The sequence below is a fragment of the Geotrypetes seraphini genome, chromosome 2 (genome assembly GCF_902459505.1).
Source record: "Geotrypetes seraphini chromosome 2, aGeoSer1.1, whole genome shotgun sequence".
In the NCBI taxonomy this organism is placed as follows: domain Eukaryota; kingdom Metazoa; phylum Chordata; class Amphibia; order Gymnophiona; family Dermophiidae; genus Geotrypetes; species Geotrypetes seraphini.
In genome coordinates, this window is record NC_047085.1 from 278,695,815 (window position 1) to 278,720,146 (window position 24,332).

A 24,332-nucleotide genomic window follows, 5' to 3' on the forward strand; every position below is an offset into this window, starting at 1 on the left:
CTTTTTGCTCTCATTGCCATACCAAATAGCACAGTATCATATGATGCCACTGGGTTATCTAATGAACAATTAATTTGGTCCCAAATTGATTTCCAGAAATTCATAATAAATGGACAATAGAATAATAAATGATCTAAAGTCCCTGCTTCGAGATGACAGTGCCAACATTTATTAGACTTAGAGCTATCCAATTTTTGTAATCGAAAAGGAGTCTATAATGCTCTATGTAACAGAAAAAACCAAGTTTGTCTCATAGATGCCGACACTGTACATCTCATCCTCCAAGTCCAAATTCGTGGCCATTGAGATGCAGTAATTTGGTGCTTAATCTCAATACTCCAAAATGTCTCTCAGACCAGTGTTTGGTTTCTTTTTAATAAATCCAATCAGCAATTTATACTACTGGGCGGCCTGGTGACCCATGAAGTCCGCCTGAAAGCATAAGAACTCCATACTAAAATGATTACTAAGGTTTTTCCATTCAGGAAACCCCGCCTGAATGGCTTGCTTCAGTTGCAACCATCTAAAACATTCTGATTTATTAAGACCATATTTATGTTGCAACTGTGAAAATTCAAGCATTTTACCATTAGAGATAACATCATCTAATAAACGTATTCCTGCTATCATCCAATGCTTCCAGGCGAGCCTTTCTCCACCAATTTGAATCTTGGAGTTCAGCCATATAGATTGATTTGTAGATTTGTGAATTGGAATTGTTGTTAAATTACTTACATAACGCAATGTTTTCCATGTATCAGCTAATATTCTGTTATCTTTACTGTAACTAGGCATTTTGATACTGAGCACATGACAAAGACGCAAAGGAGACATGAGTTGCCATTCAAGCCACAACCAATCTGGGAGTTTTTCCATGAGCTCTGGGAATACCCAATACATACCCTGGCGCAAAATATAGGCTTGATGATACCTATAAAAATTAGGAAAATTTACCCCTCCCTCTGAAATTAGCCTTTGTAAAGATACCAAGGCTACTCTGGGAGTTTTACCCAGCCAAATAAATTTTTTGAGAATACTATTTAATTTTTTTATTAAAAGGACCCTTGAAAATAAACCGGCAACATACCAATCTGATAACAAACCACAGGCAAGATCATAATCTTAATAGTTTGGACTCTTCCCCACCGTGAAAGATGTAAAGGATTCCATTGCTCACACATTTCTGTGACCTTCTGTAATAACGATTTTTCATTTATTTTTATTGTTTCTTCCATTGTATTTTTAATCCAAATGCCTAAATATTTTATTCCATCTTCCCTCCATAGAAAGGGAAACGAATCAAACAAACCTGGAAGAATTTCTGTTTTACTCCAATTTATCTTGTAACCTGAAAATTTTCCAAATTTCTCAATCATTTCAAGTAAGCAAGGAATGGTTGTCTCAGGATTTCTCAAATAGAGCAATATCTCATCTGCGTAAGCCGAAACCTTATATTCCCGAACTCTACGAGGAATACCCTGAATCTCATCTGCTTGCTGAATAGCTAGTAACAAGGGTTCCAATACAACATCAAAAAGCAGAGGAGATAAAGGACAGCCTTGTCTAACCCCCCTCTGCAACCTAAAGCCATCTGAGAAATTCTTATTAATATACAATTTAGCAACAGGGGAGCTATACAATGTTTGAATCATTTGTATAAATCCTGAACCAATAACAAACCATTCCAACGCTTGATACATGAAGGTCCATTCAACACGATCAAAGGCCTTCTCTGCATCAAGGGATACAGAAAAAGCTGGATCATTTAAGGTTTTTGATAAATTCAACATATGCAAGGCAAGCCTAGTGTTATTAGAAGAATGTCTTTGAGCAATGAATCCAGTTTGGTGCATCCCAATAATAAAAGGGAGAGCTTTAGCCAAACGTATTGCTAAAGTTTTAGTTAAAAGTTTTCCATCAACATTAATTAAATAGGCCTGTAATTTGAAACCAGAGTGGGATCTTTATTTGGCTTTGGCAAGACTATAGTTAATGATTCCGCCATGGTACCTGTAATACAACCATTAGTTAGTTGATTCTGATATAAATTTAGTAAATATGGTAATAGAGTAATTTGGAATGATTTATAAAACTCTACTGTAAAACCATCTCCACCTGGAGCGGATCCAACTCTAAGGGACTTCAATGCTGCTTGCAATTCCTCAATTGATATTGGCTTTTCTAAACTTTCTTTTATATGCTCAGGAACATTGATTAAATTTTAAAATTCCAATCCATCTTTTTCTTTATCTAAATAAGGCTCAGAAGAATACAGATCTTTATAAAATTGTAAAAATTGTTTTAAAATAGAATCTATTTGTGTACAAGAATTTCCTTTTTCATCTTTTATCGCCACTACATTTGTTTTTCGATTTTTTGCTTTTAAATAATTTGCCAGTAATCTTCCCACCTTATTTGAATTTGAATAATACAATGCTTGTTGAGACAATATCATTTCCTTATCATTTTAGAAGAAATCTCATATTTCCCTTTAGCTTTCAAAAGATCTTGTTAAAATAGAATATTCCCATTTATCCTTTAATTTTAATTCCAATATCTTAATTTCTTGTCCTAACTTAGAAAATTGATATTTAATTTGTTTTTTAGTATATGCCGAAAAAGAAATAATTTGGCCTCTTATGGTTGCCTTAAAAGCATCCCATAACGTCACCACTGAGATACCTTCCGTATTATTTATTTAAAAATAATCATTTATTTTTAACTGAATTTTCTCAATAAAATTAGGTTCTACAAGCAAAGCATTATCAAATCTCCACACAGATCTTCTAACCTCCTGATCACTTATTTTAATTTTAATCCACACCCCACCATGATCAGATAAAATAATTGGATCAATGGAGGCTTGTTGCTGAACTAATGCACATGAAATAAATATATAATCTATTCTTGAAAATGATTTGTGGACATGGGAGCAGAACGAAAATTCCCGATCATTAAAATGAAATATTCACCATATATCTTTTAAATCACAATTTTGCGGACTTTTTTTGAAACAAAATCAGTAATATTCGGAATAAACTGGACCGTACATCGTATAAAGCAATGTTACTTACCGTAACAGTTGTTATCCAGGGACAGCAGGCAGCTATTCTCACTAGTGGGTGATGTCATCCGACAGAGCCCCGATACGGACATCTTGCAAGCATGTCTTGCTTGAAGAAACTCAGAAGTTTCGAGATGCCCGCACCGCGCATGCGCCAGTGCCTTCCCGCCCGATGCTCCAGGCGTGTCTCCTCAGTTCAGGTAGCTAGCAGAGAAGCCAACCCAGGGGAGGTGGGTGGGACGTGAGAATAGCTGCCTGCTGTCCCTGGATAACAACTGTTACGGTAAGTAACATTGCTTTATCCCAGGACAAGCAGGCAGGTATTCTCACTAGTGGGTGACCTCCAAGCTAACCTCAATGGGATGGTGGGAGAGTTGGCAACTTAGGAGAATAAATTTTGTAACATTGTTTGGCCAAACTGTCCATCCCTTCTGGAGAAAGTATCCAGACAATAATGAGCGGTGAATGTATGAACCGAGGACCAAGTGGCAGCCTTACAAATCTCCTCAATCGGTGTCGATCTGAGGAAGGCTACAGAGGCTGCCATTGCTCTGACCTTATGGGCTGTGACCTTACAGGGAAGGGGTAATCCAGCCTGGGCATAGCAGAAAGAGATACAAGCCGCCATCCAGTTGGAGATGGTGCGCTTCGATACAGGTCGTCCCAACTTGTTTGGATCAAAGGAGACGAAAAGTTGAGGAGCAGTTCTGTGTGGTTTGGTGCGATCCAAGTAGAAAGCCAAAGCACGTTTACAGTCCAGAGTGTGAAGAGCTAATTCTCCAGGATGAGAATGAGGGCTTTGGAAAGAACACTGGAAGCACAATGGATTGGTTGAGGTGAAATTCAGAGACCACTTTAGGCAGGAATTTCGGGTGAGTGCGGAGGACCACCTTGTCATGATGAAATACTGTGAAAGGTGGGTCCGCCACCAAGGCCTGAAGCTCACTGACCCTGCGAGCAGATGTGAGGGCCACCAGAAAAACCACTTTCCAAGTGAGAAACTTTAGTGGAGCCTTGCTCAGAGGCTCAAAAGGGGGTTTCAGAAGCTGAGAAAGGACAACATTTAGATCCCAAACCACTGGAGGCGGTTTGAGAGGAGGATTGACATGAAAAAGTCCTTTCATAAATCTGGAAACCACAGGATGAGAAGAGAGAGGTTTCCCTTGTAGAGGCTGATGGAAAGCCGCAATAGCACTCAGGTAGACTCGTATAGATGTCGACTTGAGACCAGACTGAGACAGGTGTAGAAGATAGTCCAACACAGAAGAGAGGGAAGCACGCTGAGGCTCTTAGGAATTGGAAATACACCAGGAAGAGAATCTAGTCCACTTTGGGGAGCAGCATTGTCGAGTAGCAGGCTTCCTGGAAGCCTCCTAGACATCCCTCACCGCTGGAGAAAACTGGTGAGGGGTTACGTTGAGAGGAACCAAGCTGTCAGGTGGAGAGACTGCAGGTTGGGATGAAGCAGTGATCCTTGATGTTGAGTAAGCAGAGAAGGAAACACTGGGAGAAGGACCGGGTCCCTGCTGCTGAGTTGCAGTAGAAGGGAGAACCAAGGTTGCCTGGGCCACCGAGGAGTTATTAGAATCATGGTGGCATGGTCTGATTTCAACTTGACCAGAGTCTTTTGAATGAGAGGAAATGGAGGAAACGCATACAGAAATCGATTCCCCCAATCCAGCAGAAAGGCATCTGCCTCGAGGCGATGAGGAGTGTAGATCCTGGAGCAAAACTGAGGCAGTTTGAAATTGTGGAGAGCCGCAAAGAGGTCTATTTGAGGCGTCCCCCATTGTGCAAAGACCTGATGAAGGGGGTCGGAATGGAGAGTCCATTCGTGAGGCTGGAGGAGACGACTCAAGTTGTCTGCCAAGACATTGTCCTTCCCCTGAATGTAGACAGCTTTGAGGAAGGCATTGTGGTGAACCGCCCAATCCCAGACTCTGAGAGCTTCCTGGCAGAGGGAGGCCGATCCCGTGCCCCCCTGCTTGTTCACATAATACATGGCGACCTGATTGTCTGTACGGATGAGGACCACCATGTCGTGAAGCAGATGTTGAAAAGCTTGAAGAGCATAGAAGATGGCTCTGAGCTCCAGAAGATTGATCTGATGGAGGCGGTCCGCAGTGGTCCAGAATCCCTGAGTGCGAAGCCCATCCAGATGAGCCCCCCAGGCATAGGTCGAGGAATCGGTTGTGAGAACCTTCTGATGAGGAGGAGTGTGAAACAGCAAACCTCTGGATAGATTCGAAGAGGTCATCCACCAAAGTAGAGACCGCCGAAGAGCAGGAGTGACTATGATGTGTCGAGTCAACGGGTCTGACACTTGAGTCCATTGAGAAGCTAGGGTCCACTGAGGAATTCTGAGATGGAGCCTGGCAAAGGGTGTCACATGAACTGTAGAGGCCATGTGGCCCAGGAGGACCATCATGTGTCTCGCTGAGCTGGACTGGCGAGAAGACACAGACTGGCAAAGACGAAGAAGAGCATCCATGCGCTGAGGAGGAAGGAATGCTCGAAGCTGAATGGTGTCCAGTACCGCCCCGATGAAGGGAAGGGACTGGGTAGGCTGCAGATGAGATTTGGGAAAATTGATCTCGAAGCCTAGGCTCTGCAGGAAGCAGATTGTGGTCAAGGTCGCCGAAATGACCGTTGGAGCTGACGGGGCCTTGATGAGCCAGTCGTTGAGGTATGGAAATACCTGAAGACCTCTGTTCCAGAGTGCAGCGGCCACCACCACCAGACATTTCGTGAAGACTCTGGGAGACGAGGACAGGCCGAATGGAAGCACTCGATACTGCAGATGTAGATGTCCCACCCGAAATCTGAGGAACTTGCGGGAGGCCGGATGAATGGGAATGTGAGTGTAGGCCTCCTTGAGATCCAGAGAGCATAACCAGTCGTTCTGCTCGAGGAGAGGGTAGAGAGAAGCAAGAGTCAGCATGCGAAACCTCTCCTTGACTAGGAATTTGTTGAGGGCCCTGAGGTCCAAAATGGGTCGCAGGTCGCCCGTCTTCTTTGGAACAAGGAAGTACCGGGAGTAAAACCCCTGGTCCAGTTGGTCCGTCGGGACCGGCTCCACGGCACGAAGCCGGAGCAAAGCCTGAGCTTCCTGGAGAAGAAGGGCGGTCTGAGTCAAGTTGGAAGGATACTTTCTTGGAGGGTGGTCCGGAGGGATCCGATGGAAATGAAGAGAGTATCCTTCCTTGATGATAGTAAGGACCCAGAGGTCGGTTGTTATGGCCTCCCAGCGATGATAAAATTGATGGAGGCGCCCTCCGATGGGAAAAACAGGGGGAGGCAGAACGAGGTTGGTTATGCCCTCGACGAGACAGTCAAAAAGGCTGAGTGGTCTTAGGGACAGCAGGCGACTGAGACTTAGGCTGACCCTTCTGGGGAGGCTGGCGCTTCGCCGGTTGCCTCGCAGGTGGAGTTTGCCTCGGCTGATAACGCCGCTGATAAATCAACGGCGGACAAGAAGGTCGAGACTGCTGAGGCTTAGGCTTCGGCCTAAGGATAGATTGGAAGGACTTTTCGTGGTCAGACAACTTCTTCGTAACAGTCTCGATGGATTTGTCAAAAAGATCCGCCTCAGCACACGGGACGTTCGCCAGGCGGTCCTGAAGATTCGGGTCCATATCAATGGTCCGCAACCAGGCCAACCGGCGCATCGTCGATGTCGAAGCTGCAGGATCCAATGAAGCTTCCATCTTGAACATGGACTCCCACAGCAGACAGCGGCGCTTAAACGCTCTCGCCGTCAAAGTGGAGCAAGGCCGGCACGATTTCGGGAAGTGATCCGGTCCCAGACACTGTAAGCAGCGTCGATGAGGGTCCGTGAGTGAAATCGCGCGCTGGCACTTGCTACACTTTTTAAAACCGGTAATCGGCCGGGACATAGGCCGGAAAAGCTCCGCCGCAAGGTCGAAGGCGCGGGGGCCCCAGCCACGCGGCCAACCCGGTATCAGAAGGAAAAAATTTTTTTTTTTTTTAAAAAGAAATCAAAGAAAGAAATAAATGCACAGGAGAGCCAAAAGAACTCAACCCGCGGCAAAATAGAAGGCAAAAAAAAAAAAAAGATTCGATGGGCGCAAATTGAAGATAGACTTCTCAGCTCCGCGGAAGAAAAAGAACTGAGGAGACACGCCCGGAGCATCGGGCGGGAAGGCACTGGTGCATGCGCGGTGCGGGCATCTCGAAACTTCTGAGTTTCTTCAAGCAAGACATGCTTGCAAGATGTCCGTATCGGGGCTCTGTCGGATGACATCACCCACTAGTGAGAATACCTGCCTGCTTGTCCTGGGATAATGATATTTCTAATTCTCCTACTGAAGGACTGCTTCCTACTGCTAAATGTTCTACTTTCAAACTTCCTTCATTAGATGAGATAGAACATCTCTTTCAGAGAGTTAATTTAAAGGGGTCTCGTTCAGAACTCATTCCTCCACTCATCCTAAAAAAATTTTTCTCATGCTTTGGTTTTTTTATACATTCTTTTATCACAAATAGCCTTGAATTTAGTTTAGTGCCTTCTCCTTGGAAAACTGCCATTATTTTGCCAATAATAAAAGATCACAAATCTAATTTGGACGATCCATCAAATTACCGTCCTATAGCTAATCTACCATTTCTTGCAAAACTAACGGAACGAATAGTATTTGAACAACTATCTGATTTTGTAGAATCAACCAATGTTCTTCATCCAAACCAAACAGGATTTAGGAAAAATCATTCTACAGAATACTCATTGATTGGATTAACTACAAATATACATTATTATTTAGATCATCACAAGTCCATTATCCTCTTTTCATTAGATTTGTCTGCCGCATTTGATACCGTTGATCACGAATTACTTCTCAACAGATTGAAAGCCATTGGAATTTGCGATCAAATATTTGACTGGTTTAAATCGTTTTTGTCTAATCGTTCTACGACAGTGACTTTTAATAACTCTAATTCTAAACCTTATACTCTTAATTATGGTATCCCACAAGGATCCATCTTATCACCATTACTATTCAATATTTTCTTATCTCCTTTACTAACGTTATGTCAATCTATAGGATTTACCACTTTTAGTTATGCAGATGACATACAAATTACTCATCCAATAGATCCAGAAAATAAAGAAGAATTACAACAAATTAATTTAAAACTAGAAAAAGTCCAATGGCTTACCTCACACGTTAGCCCTAAATGTACAAAAGACTAAGGCTTTACTATTCACTTGGAAACAAGGAATTAATCTGTGTGCTCCTTTTATTCTTGACAATATGTCTATTGAGATTGTATCATCTTTAAAAATCCTTGGTGTCACTATTGACAATAACCTTTCCTACCATGATCATATAAATAATACTGTTAAATCATGCTTCTATAGACTTCGTTTAATTCGATCAATCTCAAAGTTTTTAGAACCAAAATCTCTAAATATCCTACTTCACTCTTTAATCATTTCTAAACTTGATTATTGCAATTCTCTACTGTTAAATATTACACAAAAAGAAAAGAAACGCTTACAAATTATACAAAACACTGCCGTTAAGCTTATTTATAAAGGCAAAAAATATGATCATGTCACTCCCTTTCTGATTAAATCTCATTGGCTTCCCATTAATCATCGGATTACTTATAAAATCTTATTATTAACATTCAAAACTCTTGACACTAATGAACCCCAATTTATAAATAAAGTACTTATTCCATATAGTACCTCACGTTCTCTACGATCAAACAACCACAAACTTTTAACGATTCCCTCCTTAAAAGTTATTGGAACCCGCCGACAAGATATGTTCTCTGTATCAGCGCCGCAACTTTGGAACTCATTACCATTACAGTTAAGAGATGAAAATAACTTAAGCGATTTTAAAAAGAATTTAAAATGCTTTTTATTCAAGGATGCCTTTAACGTATAAATTACTTCTGAGCTCTCCCTCGTTCTCTTTTTTCTTCTTTTCCATGCTTCTTTTCCTAAATCTTTTTTTTTTTCGTATGTTGATATCTTTTGCATTATTGTATAAATTTATTAGCTCATTATATATTTGTTATGTAAATTCTTCCGGTTTTTGTTTTTTTTTTAAATTGTATTTATTGTATAAATTATTAGTTTTATAATATCTTATATGTTATTTCCTATTTTAGTATTATGTTTAATCATATGTTACTTTTATACATTGTAATTCGCTTAGAAATAATTTTAATTAAGCGATTAATCAAATATAAATAAAACTTGAAACTTCGGGGATCTAACATGTGCGTGCCGGCTTCCCTTCTCTTCCCTCCCCCCCCCCCCCCCCCCGGGCATAACTTCCGGTTTCGGAGGAAAGAGAAGGGAAGCCGGCACACACACGTTAAAGCCCCGGAGCATAAATTCGCTACGGGCTAAGGTGAAATCTTCAAGCCGGCTTTTTTTTTTTATGTTGAGCAGCAGCGGAGGCAGCAGAATTTAGCTGGGCAGTCATCTAAATTACCCAGGCGGACCGCCCAGCTGAAAGGCCCTAGGGAGAACACTGTGGAGTGTCCAATATTCCAATCTAACCCAGGGTGGTTGAAATCCCCCATCACCATCACACTTCCGCTTTTGCATTCCTGCCTCAATTCTGCTTCTAGGTCATTGTCACTTGCTTCTGGCTGTCCAGGTGGGCAATAGTATAGTCCCAATTTTGTGTCAGCTCCCTTTCTTCCTGGTAGCTTAACCCATAGTGATTCTAAACCTTCCGCCCTTGTCACTGTATCCATCCTGGTCGAGTGTTTTTTAATATACTCAATGAGTGCCATGCTATGAAGTTCCATTCTGATAGATGTTCTCTGTAGATTCATCCATAGATCCCTCTGTGTATTAAAAGTAGATGTTCCTTCTATCGAATCTTCTTGTAATAATGAAGATCTGGTAGTCAATTGAGAAACATGGTTGTTAGAAAAGCACAAGGTACGTTGCCATGTTGGGATCTCCATACTCTGGGTAAAATTTACCAAAACAGCACAAAACTGTATAACCCTTTAAATAATAGCCAATAATATCCTAAAAATGGTAATAAAGAATTGGCTAACACACTTAGTCCCTTGAATGAAAAGTCTGTACTGGGAAAAAATATGAATGAAAGAAAAGAATAGAAAAAGTTATTTAAATAATGGACAAACAGATAATGGATAAAACGGGAACTTATGGCTCGGGCGATATCTCAAAGGTGACCAGACCACAGTCTAAATGAGAACTGCCCATACATCATTTCGTCCATTGTGAAACTGTCAAACAGAAAGGGTCTTGAGATCCGAAACCTTGAGAGTCAACTCTTGCATTGCGCCTCATGATCTACCGGGGTGGGGGGGGTGTCTAACATGCCTCACCCAGAATTTGGTGATGTGCTCTGATGTTCATTGTTTGTAAGACGATGAACAAATTGTACCCTTCAGTGCTTGTCTTCCTCCCTCCCCCCCCCATTCCTACCAAGCTTCTAAAACGAAGACATGATAGACCTTCCCCTCCAGTGGGAATGTTTTCCCAGCATGTGTGCAAGACTACGACACAGTTTGAGTCTACTCCTGAAAAAGCTCCATAAGGAATATTTCCAGCTGGCACAGTGTTAACAGGTCAGACACTCCGAAGATTTGTATGAGTGTTGGAGGTGTTGATGGTGTGCCCCCACACACTCCAAAGGATTCCATTGCTTCATAAGGTGAACTATGTCTTTGCAAAGCTAGTATTGTGCTCCATTACTCAGTAACGTACATACAATGTTTGAGCTTTGATTTTAGGTAAGATGGTGGAGGGGAATTGTCAACCTTCACAGATGAGAGACCACACAGAATAACATTGCAACCATCAGCTTTTTAGGGGAATGAACATGCACCATGTGAGCAATCCCACTAGTTTGCAAAATACCAACTACTGCGGTCAAATAGCAATCCCTACATCTTTTGATCTGAGCCAAAGGGTTGGGATCCAGAGAACAGAGGACAGATTGAGACAGTCAGGCCTTTACTTGCATTTGGAAGTGGAAACATTTGCAGATTGCTATTTGTATAGTGTTCTCCCAAGGGGAGCTCAGAAGAGCTACTGTTTACATGGAGTGGGTAATGCAGCATGTCCATTTCCATGGCCCGGTGGGGAGGATAATATGAAGCGAGTTTGACAAGGTGACAGGGAGCAGCATGAGTTCCAGGCTGTTGGTAGAAGCACTGCACAATGCTCCCCCCTCCCTTCTTCACATTTCCTCCTTGTTTCATTGTAATAATGGGCCCATGAATGTCATCAGAAGAGAGGCTGAGAGGGATGTGAGCTGGCAAAAGCTAATGTCAAAGTGTAGAATAAGGTGTACAGCACTCTGACTAGTGTGATGAAAGGGATGGCATTGTGGTTGGCCACAAGAAGCCACATGTCACTATGCCCCTGAGGAGTTCAATACTGTTCAAATGAAGAGACGGAATCTGGGCAGGTGAAAGGTGAATCTGATTTAATTGTGCAATAGGATGACAATCATTGAAAGCTTCTATACGAGCCTCTGGCATGAGGCTACATGACATGAGCTTCTGTAAAGGTGCTATGATACATTATCTTCGGAACAGGTGCGAGGTGTTACAATGCACAGCCTCTATACACAAAAGCTCTGTGATGGTCTTAGTACTGGATCATCCTACCTTTCTGCACTTTTTGATACCAAATCAGTTGGGCCTACCTCTTCGTGAGGTTGGCCATTTCCACAAATATTTAGCCCCAAAGATCAGGTTTTCTCTCTCTCTGTCTAGTTTGCTTTGTAAAACTTTCAGCTGTCCTTTTTGAACCTTCATTCCACCGCACGGGTGCCATTACCCAGAACATTCTTACCCTGGTGCTTTGCTATTAGATGTGTTTGAAGGACTGCTCCAGAGACTTCACCACCCTCAGCTGCAGGTGCAAGCTGAGGTTGCCTCACGTCCAGAGACGGCTTCACAAAGGTATGTATGTCCAGACAGCACCCACATTTCCTTCTTTGTGAAGAGGAGAATGTAGTCATCTGGCTGAGAAATGTGAGAGAAAAATTTCCACGTTGGCATTCAATGACACCACATAAACCAAATGACCACAACTTCTGGGTCTGACCTTAGGAGAGTCTTACCTTCGGGGGGGGGGGGGAAGAGGGGAAAAGGAAAGAAAAAGCTGCTTGTGCCCTCCGACAGAGGTTTAAGCTGCCCGGGCCACTTTAAGCTGAAGAGAAAGCAAACAATCCAGTCTCTGATGTCTCCCTGACGGTTTGGCCTACAGCCCGACCTACATCTCTATTGGCCTACATCTCTATTGGCCTACATCTCTATTTCCTGGCCCGACCGTAGCTGGGGTGAAGGGCAGTGGTGTGGCTCTCCTCCTTCAGCTTCCACCTGCCCTTTATGCTTGAAGCAGGGTACAGAATCTAGCTGCAGAGCCTATCTCTCTCTCTCTACTGACTTCCCAGGGGCTGCCTTTAAGTCACAGGCTCCTTTTTCACAGCTGTAAATGTCATTGACTTAGAAAGAAAGCAGTGGTATGGTATGCGGCTGAGCCACCAGTCCGTGTCCTGTTCAGCCTCCCTGTCTAGAGATTAGGCAGCAAACTCCTGAGTATTGCTACTGAATTGCTCAGCTCTTCTGTTTAGGGAACGGGAGTCATTGATGCTACTCTTTTTTTTTGGGGGGGAGGGGTAAGCCGGTGCTGGTGCAGGGTGGGATACGTGGGTGTAGTTTTATCTAGTAGAAACCTAGCTGCAGTGTTTTGTACAGTTTGGATCTGTGCGATCATATCGCTTGATCAACCCGGGAAGGTTGGATTGCAGTAGTCAAAGATAGTGACTACTGGGGATTAGGACTACATTGGACATTGGTCAGTGGGAGAGATAAGGTTTGATGACTTGGAACCAAGTTGAGTTTGGCCGAAGCCTCTTTAGTGAGAAAGAAAAGAGTAAAGGACCTTAATAGGAGGCCAGAAAGAGCTCACTCATAGGTGGCCACATGTGGACTTGTGGGGTGAGTGGAAGCGCAGCCGCCGAGCAGACCTTGTTCCTGTAGTGAGAGAGAAAACAGTGAAGAACATTAACAGGATCCCATCCTTTGAATGTAGAATCCCAGAATAAACACAATCCAACAGTCCTCGAATGTGGAATAGGTGGGGAGGAGGGGGGGGAGATGGATAGGGTTGGTGAAGTGGGTGGAAGCGCAGCCGCCAAGTTGATCTTGCTCCTATAGTGAAAGAAAAGACCATTAAGAGGATTGCATCCTTTGAATGTTGCATCCGAGAAAGAGCATAATCCAACATCCTGGAATGTGGAGTTATGGGGAGACAGCTATTAGGATTAAAGAAGCCTTTTGAACCCACACTAGTCAAGTACATATACAGTAGATGTGTAGATATTGTCCTATCAATGTAATCAGGATATGGAGAATGTTCTCTCAGAAGCCCCGACACGCACCGGCCATGTGGACACACGCAAATGGAACAGAGAATCATCATAGCTGCATTCTGTTCTCCGAGAACCTGATCTCATTCGCAGACAAAACACAGAACTGCTACTTATCTGAATAGATGGAATGGCCCTCCAAATGCCAAGCGGCCTGGTGGTGTGTGATGGCAACACCTCCGACGGATCCATTTCTCTGTAAGCAAAAAGATGAAAAAGTCATCGGAAGACCCAAAAAACCATGGGTAGGGCGTTCGACATAGCGCCCCCCCCTTAACTGTGGCGGACTGGACAAGTTTCCCCTCCCTCATGTACCTTTGAAATGAAAAGCTGTATACTGAGCATTCCTGATATAGTCCATTTGACCAATGTGGGAGAACTGAACAGAAGACATCTGCTATGCTCGGATCTAACCTATGTATATGGCATCCTCCGTACTGTAGCACACCAACACATAGCGGCGCCGTGGATAGGAGGAGAGCCCGGCTGCGCTTGGTGCGGAAAAGATGGGGGATGACGACAGATGAACACGTGCTGGCTCCTTGACAAAGCTGCGGGGCCACGGTAATAACTTGCACGCTTGGTAGAATTGCTCTCGGCACCGGAGCTGTAACTTCCACGGCCGGCCCTATGGACGTGAGCGTGCCATTGTAAAAGAGGGCTAGTTTGTTGATATCTGCCTAGTCCCGCTTGGCCCCCGCCCCCACCCCCAAAGGCATCTGTGACACTTACAGGAAAAATGTTCCTCAATGAGTCGCTGCCGGGCCTGCCTACCGCTCTGAGTGGTAGCGTGAGCAGGTGCGGGCCGACATGATGGATCCGGTGGAAGATCGGGCTGGATTTCTATGGGTACACAGTGCCTCACTGCAATGTTGTGGAGCAGCAGCACGCCAGCACAATCTGGGCCACGGTATCGGGGGAGTACTGCAATGCTCCGCCGGACCGTCCAGACACCGAAACCTACTTTTGAGCACCCCGAAAGTGCGCTCGATGACCCCCACGGGTGGCGATGTGGGTGTCGTTGTAGGTCCTCTCCGTGGGTGTCTGGGGGTCACGCAATGGAGTGAAAAGCCATGGGAGACAGCCATCACCTGGGGGAACAAAGAAGCACAGATTACCACTGTTATTAGAGGCTTTCTGGAGTTTTCATCTGCCAGAACACTTGCCTCACCCTGCTGAGGACTGGCTTAGGCCTATAGCAAGTCCTTCCCTGCCCTACAAATGTAGCCAGCTCCTGACACACCTGTACTCTGGGAGCACCCTGCTAACCAACAAACTTACAGGTGACCACATGAATAGCAAAGCCACCCCCCACCCTATTTATCTTCTGAGCAGGGACTCTGTAGGAGAGTAGCCTTGCAAAGGTCAGCATCAGGCTGGGAATGTGAACACACTCCCCAGCCTGGAACGGGGTCACCTGTCATGTGTAAACATGCAACAGCGGTGGGTATATTCAAACACAGCACAAATAGGACATATTTGGCTTCACTAACCAGCCCCCCGTACTAGGTAAACACCCAATGTAATGCTAGCCTAATCAAAGAGGCCATAAGTATGCATAAATGTGAGATTGCCACCTTATGTGTTGGCGGCTGTCTTATCACACACCCAGGATTGTGGAGACGGCGCCTGGTGGCGATTGCCACCCGGCTCCAAAAAGAGGAGGAGGAGAGGGATTGAGACATCTGGCTTTTACTTCTATTTGGGGCAATGGAGGTAAAACCCGGATATCTCAATCCGTCCGTAGGCTGTTGGTGCTTCCCAAATAAAAGCTACAGAGCATTGAGACACACGTCGTTCCCTGTGACACTAACCTAGAAGCCAGCCGTTGCCGTGCCTGCCCTCTTCAAACTGGCGGAAAATGGCCGATTGTCACAGGATTTAGGCATCGTGAGTAGATCCTGGAAATCTGGCCACCACATTCATGATCAACATATCTGCGTCCCATACCACCTGCACGTTGAGGGAATGGAAATGCTTCCGGTTCCAGTAACAGGCTTCCATGGCACTGGGCGGGACTAATGCCACGTGTGTACAGTCGATGGCCCCCATGACCTGTGGTATTCCGGCGACAGTCTCAAACGATGCTTCTAGGGCTTCCCATGCTGCCCTAGTTTCGGGCAAGGAGATATAATTTCTCATTCTGGCCATCATGGCGCCGAGTATCTGGTGGAAACACCTTGAAAATGAGGGTGGAGATATCCTTGCCACAGCAGCGGCGGAGGGCTGAAAGCTGCCGGACTCCAGAAAGTGCAGGATAGACAGCAGCTTGCAGATCCTGGGGATGGCTCTGGATCTAGCAGTCAGGGACTCCAGATTGTCCCAGAGCTGATGGTACAGTTCTGCAATGGCGTCAGAACTGAGGCGGTACAACGCGACCACCTGGTCTTCCCTCTGGCCTCGCAACAGCCTCCGAACCCGAAAGAGGCGAGGGAGACGTGGCCGTTGTTCGGCCCTACGAGGCCGCCCGCACCTCTCCTGCTACTGAAGCTGGCCTACTGCTCCTGCTACTGGTCTCTTCTGGGGGGGTGCCTCCTCACGCACACATGCACCCTGTCTGTGCATGTTCTTCCTCAACCAAGAGGAACGCCAGTTTTGCAGCACAACTGTAAACAGCCATGACTGCAAACAATTCCTGGTTGTTTGAACTGCTAGTCTCGTTTTATTGGCTGACAGGGAGATGTCATCATGCGGATTATCGCACGTTAGTCCCCATATGCAGCGCACGGCATAAAAAACAGTTAACTACACCTATTTTTGAGGCGTTACACGAAGACGCGTTAGACACGCGATAGAGCCGCACTACACGTCTGGCTTTACCGCGCAATACATAATTTCTGGTCCCTGCCTACGCCACACCTCCGTTCTGCCTCTATCTCCGCCCTGTCCACGTTAGGGCTTGCGCGCGCTACTACCAATTTTACCGCACGCACTACCTAACGCGGCCGTAACACATGGAACACCCCTACCGCAGCTTGATAAAAGGAGCCCTAAGTGTGTTAGCACATTACGTCTCAGCCTATTTTGAGTATCAAGCTTCCTAGAATATATAAGGACAATAGTATTCTTTCCACCTGGAATACATTAAAATTTATTAATACTTTAACTCCTATTCCAATACAACAGTCCACGTGTCAATCCCTATGGTTAAACTCCAAGATACAAATCGGTGAGTCTAAAATGCTCTGGAAACATTGGTTGCAGGCAGGCATATGTACTCTAGATGATGTAATTCAGAATGGAAAAATGGTAAATTTATTACAATTGCAACAATCATTTGGAATTTCAAAATTTCAAGGGTATATAAATGGTTGCAGTTGAAACAGGCCATTCAGAAAGGGTTCCCTGACTGGCGTAACTTAAAAAATCAGTATAGCTTGCCGGGCCTATGTTTCCAGACAGATTTGCAAGGGCACTAGGCCGCCAAGTGGTACAAATTAATATCTGAATATTTGACTAAAAAACCTAAAACAAGCCTAAAAGACATTTGGAGCATTGAAACAACACAGCATATTTCTGCTATACAATGGCCACGGATTTGGACTTTGAGAATGAGATGTACAGCGTCAGCATCTACAAGACAAACTTGGTTCTTTTTGTTATATAGAATTTTTGGGACCCCAGTTCGTTTACAAAAGTTGGATAGTTCAAAGTCTAATAGATGCTGGCACTGTCATCTTGAGGAATGAACACTGGATCACTTGTTGTTTTACTGCCCCTTGATATTAATTTCTGGAAATCAATATGGGGTAAAATTAACAGGATATTGGAGGCTTCTATTCCACTGTCTTAAGACATTGTTTTATTTGGGACTTTATTGAAGCCTAAGAGTCCATTTGATGGGAAAAAAACCAGACTTCTTATTATGACAGGAGTGGCCTTGTAGTTAATAACGAGAAATTGGAAGAACTGGGACAGATTGAACTATACTTTTTGGTGGGAAACTCTTTGTCAATATTATAGATTTGAAAGAATGAATGCTGAGCAGTTGGGACATAATCAAAAATTTAAAATTTAAAGAAACGTGGGGTCCATTAGCGGTATTTGTTAACACTGCTTAATTTAATAAACCTTTAATTCCTAGTTGATTTCTATACACATCCAGGGAGGGGGGAAATATACTTTGTATTAATATTTGTTGGATATAAGCGATGGAAGGGAGGGGGGAATTTACTCTGAATTAATATTTTTCTGGTGGTAGGTGCTGTTTAATGTATTAATTGGTTGTATATTGTCTGTACTTTGTTTTTGATCTGAAAATGAATAAAGATTTATTTTAAAGAAAAAAGTGATTTCAAAGAGTACTATGTCACTGGTTGTTCACATTATTGGCATGGAAATATATCCAATGTATCATATTTTATATGAAAGAACTACCTAAAACGCATCATTCCAAATCTTCCAACAGAATTTCAAAAACTCACATCTCCGACTCCAAATATGTTATGCTTTGCCAAGCAACAACCCTCTGTCACAGCACCTGCAGCAGGAGTGTGTGGCGCAGTGGTTAAAGCTACAGCCTCAGCACCCTGGGGTTGTGAGTTCAAACTAATATTATACAAACTAAGGACAGAAGGGCGATTTATATCAATAAATAACTCAGACACAACCCACACAGAACAAACGAACATGCTCAGCAACGCTAAAAGGCTTAAACAAACACTCACCCAGCCAACCACAGCAGGAGAAACACTCAACCCAAAAAAAAACACAAAAGAAGTGGAGAAAAAAGCCTCAGTTCAGCTTCATTTGGCAAAAAAACTCCATTTCACACACATTCCTACACAAACAAACCGGTAGAATGAAGAAAGCACTATAATAGCTTGCAAAGTCAATGTTCAAATGCACCAGGGGTACACAACCCTGCACGTGAAAAAAATGTGGCAACAGGGCCCAAAGGCACAGCGATCCGAAATCATAGCATTAGGCCAAAGAAAAAAAACACTTAGCTGCTCTCGTCCTTCAGATATAACGGGGAATCTCCCGTTTCGCCAGTTCTTGCTGCGTCAGGGGTAGCAACACGGCTTCATCTGCCTGTCCACGGATCCTTCGGTGCTCCTCTAGTACACCCACCACGTCATGAATCACAAAAAGGTGAGTTCAAACCCATGCTGCTCTTTGTGACCCTGAGCAAGTCACTTAATCCCCCCATTGCCCCAGGGACATTAGGTAGATTGTGAGCCCGCCAGGACAGATAGAGAAAAATGCTTGAGTACCTGAATAAATTAATGTAAACCGTTCTGAGCTCCCTTGGGAGAACGATATAGAAAATTGAATAAATAAATAAATAATGCTACAGTCCAGATATCATGTGTGCTGGTACTTAATGGGAAGAAAGAAAAGTTATGACGACATAAAAATGAGCAAGTGGTTGACCTAAGAAGTGGCTAATTATATCATGCAGATGCAGCCAAAGACAGGTTTGAAACAATAAACCACCCTTTTGAAGCAAAGTAATTATGCCTTGAAATCGGAAATAGAATTAAAACACACACATTTGTGGCATGGCTTCCCCTTCCCCCTCCAAATACAGCTTCTCATAAACCTAGAATGAACCAAGCACGGCAGGAATAGGATTATGACTGCCCTCTACAGATCGTGTCTCTGTTCAGCTCAAGGGCAAGGTTTCACAAATTTTGTCTGCGAAGATATCCTAACACTTGCTGGATAATTATAATCTGAAGAAAGATACTACCAAAAAAAGCTAGGAGAAAATCAGTACTATGGAAAAAAAAAAAAGTTTCTTTCCTCTCGAAAATAAAGTTACTGTCAGAGCCTGCTAGGGAAAAAAAACCCCTAGATCACTACCATGACGTGCACATTAACAACAGCTTCTATATTCTTTTCAATAACAGGTCTACATGTTATTAACAATTTAAATAACTGATGTAAGTGTGATTTTTATATACGATTAACAAATGAAAAAAGGTCAACACGTTCTTCAGCCAAGTTGAATGGAAGCAAGCCATCGAATTAGTAGATTAATTTTGCTTCAGGTTTTGTTTTACTTAGCTACAGAAAAAAAGGAAATCGCATAATAAGCTTTCTTGTTAAGGTGAATGAGGCAAAACTAAAGTAATAAAGTACTCGTAATTGGCAAGGGCCAAACAAAAAAAAAAATCCCAACACCTTCCAATGTAGGAACGAGATACAGACTAGTGCTTTTGCAGCCTTGTACTTTATTTTACTGCACGGACCAAATGAAAGAGAAATTCAAACAAATCTTACCAGCCCTGAAGCAAAGAAGACAGCCAACAGAGCCAAGCAAGCGCCCATCACAATAAGCAGCAAAAAAACAGTGAGCGGGTGCTGCTGGCTCATGCAATAGTAGGATTCATAAAGCCAGTCTCTGGACTTCTGCTGCTGCTCGCTGCCGGCATTCTCTGCCCCGTCAAGTAAATAGCGGCGCCTCCTCATTGCTTCTTGCCACATGGAGACTACTAACGACAGGTGACTCCTTCCCAACGGATTTTCAGCCACTTTCCCTCACAAGCTTTCAAAGTATAACACACACACACATTAAAAAAAAACCAAACCCTGCAAAGATAACCTAACGCCGTCCGCCTCCAAAACCAGACTGGAAAGGGAATTAATTCCTCAGTCGTGAAGATAAAAGAAAATCAGAGAAGAGTTCGCAGGCTTAGCGCGAAGAGCACGCATGGTGCGACCGGTGACAGTGACACGCAGACTGCCGAAGTGGGGCTGGGCTAAACCTGCAACGTGCTTTCTGGGATTTTGTGTGGCCGGAAGAACCCAACGAGCGGGTCCTCCTCTCCTCCTGGGGGACTCCCTCCTTCTGCTGTATTTTTAGCTTCACCACTTTAGTCAAATGTCTCCTCAGGAGAACTTGAGCTCAGGATGTTCTTTGAAGATATGGGAGCGAAAGACTCGGCCGCTTTAATTGCTCCCTCGGATCTTGAAAGCAGCCTGAGTTTGTCTGCCAGCCTTTTCGGTTGCACTATCCTTTAGGATGGTTTCAATGGCTGACTGGCTTCTCTTGTAAATCCTTTCACCTTTTCACCGCGACGCTGACTAAGCATTTAACACAAGAAAAAAAGAACCGAAATGAAAACCAATGCCTTTCTCCTACTGTTAATAGAGGAGATTGAAAAGGTGTAAATTAGTTAAGGCTTGCAAATCCAAGGGAATGTGTTCCAAAGCTATCCTGATAATTATAGGTACTGGTTTAGTATCTTGCCCAAACAAGTAAAGAGAAAGACCGTTGAGCTGAATCTAGAGCCCACCATGACCGTTTGGTCAAAACATTTTTAGAATGGTGGAGGTTTGCTGTTAGGGCAATAAGAGGAAGATTTTCAAAACTTTGCAATAAAAACAGATGGGCCACTGTCTCAGCCATTGTTGTAGCAATTTTAAAAAGGCGAGTCATTCTCAAAAAACTGCACATGCAAATGAGGTTGGCGGAGCAGAGAAGGGGCTAGATTCACTAAGGCCATGGATCAGATCCAATACGTGGCTGGGGGGCTGGTTCACAAATCACCCTCATGCAAATGAGGGTGATCAGAATCATGCCCCCAACTGACTGCATGGATCACTCTCCAGCTATCCTGACGCATGCGCAGACCATCTGTAGATGGTCTGTGCATGCGTTGGCCCTCTGTACCCAGCAGAGCTGGAAAGAAAACTTTAATGTCAGCCCTACTGCTACTTCTATAGCGCTTACAGACATACGCAGCGCTGTACAGAGCCCTGCCACCTAAAATCGACAGCTGGGTTTTTTTATTTTTTTTAATTTGGCGCTCTAAAATTCTTGTATGTAATAATTACAAAGCCTAAATACCCAGGAGCTGGCGAGGGCCAATGCTTGCTCGTCCTCGCTAGGAATATCACATTTCCCACTTCTCCTTTTTATTCCAATACGTCCAACTTTTTTTTAACTTTTGAAAATCGTCTAATTATACGTCCTGCCGATCTGATCATCCAAGCCACTAAATCGTCTATCTTTATACCACATTTCCGTCCAACTTTCTATCCAAGTCCAAAACACCTAGAACAAGCCCTGTTGGACGTGGGAGGGGTCTGCAAAGTGATGGACTGCACACCCAGACATGCCACCTAAATAGTGGGGTACCTTACAGGGCACTGCTGTGAACTTCACAAAAAGGATGCCATGTCAGCTCCCTTATAGGTCATGATGAGCCCCCCAAACCACCTCCACAATTCCCTAGACCCACTTATTTACCACCCCAATAGCCCTTATGGCTGCAGGAGCCACTTATATGCCAGTACAAAAGGGTTTTGGGGGTGTATAGAAGAGTGCACATGTTTCAGTATCAATGCAGTGATTACAGGGGCTTATGGGCATGGGTCCTCCTCTTTATGGGTCCCTAACCCACTCCCAAGATGACTTAAGCTGCCTCTGGACTGGACGACTAGGCTTTCCTATGCCAGGCGGCCAGGTGATGATGGTCTGGAGGCTGAAATTTAAAGTTGTGAATAAAAGTTTTATGGGGGCGGGGGGGTTGGTGATCACTGGGGTAGTGTGTGGGGGTCTGTGTTATGTGTTTGCAGTGCTTATCTGGTGAGTTTAGGTGGGTTTTTGTGACTTAGACCATGTTTTACATAGTGTTTGACAGGTTCCCAAATTTTACCAAAGCGATTATTATATACATTGAATTAATATTGGTATAAACCGATTGCCACCAAAATTGGAAGCTGAACATTTGAAAGATTTTCCAAACACGTATTATTCCAGGACAAGCAGGCAGCCTATTCTCAACCTATGGATGACGTCATCCACAGAGCCCGGAAGCGGACATCTTCGCAAACTGATTTGCTTGCAGAACTTAGAAAGTTTGCAACTGCTGCACCGTGCATGCGCGAATGCCTTCCCGCCTATGCAAGGGCGCGCATCTTCTCAGTTCTCTGTTTTCCATGGAGCTGAGAAGTTGTGTATTTCAACGCTGTGTGCTAGACTCAGTTCTAAACTTCGTGCCTTCTCTCATCACGGCTCGTGTTTGTTATTTGTTAGGGTCACTGTATTTTTTCTTTGTGCATTTTAAAAAAAAAAACCACTTTAATTTTACTTTAATTTATTTTGTCACAGCGGAGCCTGCTTTGCGGCCTCCGCTCGCGGGTTTCAATTTCACTGAGGCCATCTTCCCGCCTATGTCCAGGCCGTCACAGGCTTCAAGAAATGTAGCTGTTGCCAGCACGCGATCGCCCTCACTGATCCACATAGGTGGTGTATTCAGTATTTGGGACCTGACCATCATTCGGAGTCGTGTACTCGCTGTGCTACACTTCAGCCTCGAGCCCACAAGCGTCGTCGAGTTCAGGTGGAGAAACTCTTTGGCAGTATAGATCTCCTTGCCACGGTCTCGACCTCGACCTTGCATCCGGTCAAGCTTACAGGGGTTCCGCCTTCTGCCTCAAACTCGGCCTCATCTTTGATCAAGCCTGCCTCGTTCGGCGGGACCTCGTCCTTGAGTAATTTGAGCTACAAAAAACGCCTCAGAAAACTGGGACTGTTCACCCTCGAAAAGAGAAGACTGCGAGGAGATTTGTTAGAGACTTTTAAAATATTAAAAGGATTTTATAAAATTGACCAGGAAACAGCATTACTGACATTTTCAGATGTGACATGGACAAGAGGTCATAGCCTGAAACTGAGCGTCAGCAGGTTCAGGACAAATGTCGGGAAGTTCTGTTTCACACAACGAGTGGTGGGTGCTTGGAATGCTCTCCCAGAGGAGGTTGTGGCAGAGACTACTGTTCTGGGTTTCAAGCGCAAGTTGGATTCATACCTTCTTGCAAATCATATCGGGGGATATGGGAAATCTGGGTCTCCAATAAGGAGCACCTAACTGGGCCTCCGCGTGTGCGGATCACCGGACTAGATGGACCTAGGTCTGATCCGGCGAAGGCGTTTCTTATGTTCTTATGTAAACCTGCTAAGTCTTTTCCTGACGAGACGCTTGCCTCGCTGCCTCCCTCAGGTCAGGTGCCAGCAGTGATTATCAAGCTGCCTAAGGAGCATGTCTCCAAGTCGAAGAGCCATTCTTCCTCTTCTTCCTCAGAGATTGTTGCTGCGCCACTAGTACCAGATCCTCCAGTCTTGGAGTCACGGTTGGAGGCTTTGATCCAGATCATTTTGGATCATCAGTTGGGCAATATCCTTGCCAAACATACTTCTGCCTCAACTCTGCTTCCTGCAGTCCAGTCTGAGCACTCAGCAGTAACACCTGGAGTCGAATCCTTGCCTGAGCCTCGAGCTGAATCTCCTCACTCTATACAAGGAGTCGAGTCCTTGGGAGTGCCTCAAGAGGATTTTACACACTCTATGCAAGGAGTCGATTCTTTGCGAGTGTCTCATCTGGAGCATAAGCATGCTATTCAAGGAGCCAAGTCCTTGTCAGTGCCTCGAGATACCTCGACACCAGGCATTCAATCCCTTTTGGTGTCTTGATCTCCAGCCTCCAGCCCTCATTCCTCGCATAAGGCATCACCATTCCCAAGGCATAGGGCAAAGACTCCTCAACTTTCTTCTTAGCGAGACCTACCTGGTTCGAGGCACAGTTCTCCACACCAGTCAAGGCATCAATCAAGGCACAGATCCTCTTCTCAAGACACGTCTCATTTCTCTACACCTCGAGGCTATTCGAGGCTTTCTACTCCGAAGTCGAGGACACCTCCTCCATCTGCTTCTCCTGCAAGGGATTCTTCTCCCAGTGAGTCGTCTATACCTGCATATTCAGGTCTCAGGTGTGAGTACTCCAGGGAAGCTTCGCCTTCGTTCTCTGCTCTTCGAGGCGCTTCGAGGTCAACCTACCTTGGAACAGATATCCTTCTCTTCTTTTCTACATCAAATGAATAAGGAACTCAAGATTAATTTGGACTCT

General features: G+C 44.3%; 1 protein-coding gene across 2 annotated transcripts in view; it reads right to left on the reverse strand.

Moving 5' to 3' along the window:
• ADCY2 (adenylate cyclase 2) overlaps positions 1-20,503 on the reverse strand; it is a 1,055,565-nt gene extending 1,035,062 nt beyond the window's left edge. Inside the window, exon 1 of one of the 2 annotated variants that reach the window (XM_033929720.1) lies at positions 19,702-20,503. In XM_033929720.1, coding sequence (XP_033785611.1) covers positions 19,702-19,905 — 204 coding nt within the window. In that variant the 5' untranslated portion in view covers positions 19,906-20,503. The remainder of the gene's footprint in view (positions 1-19,701) is intronic. The other variant, XM_033929718.1, reaches the window with a different exon arrangement.
• Between the last annotated feature and the right edge of the window lie 3,829 nt (positions 20,504-24,332).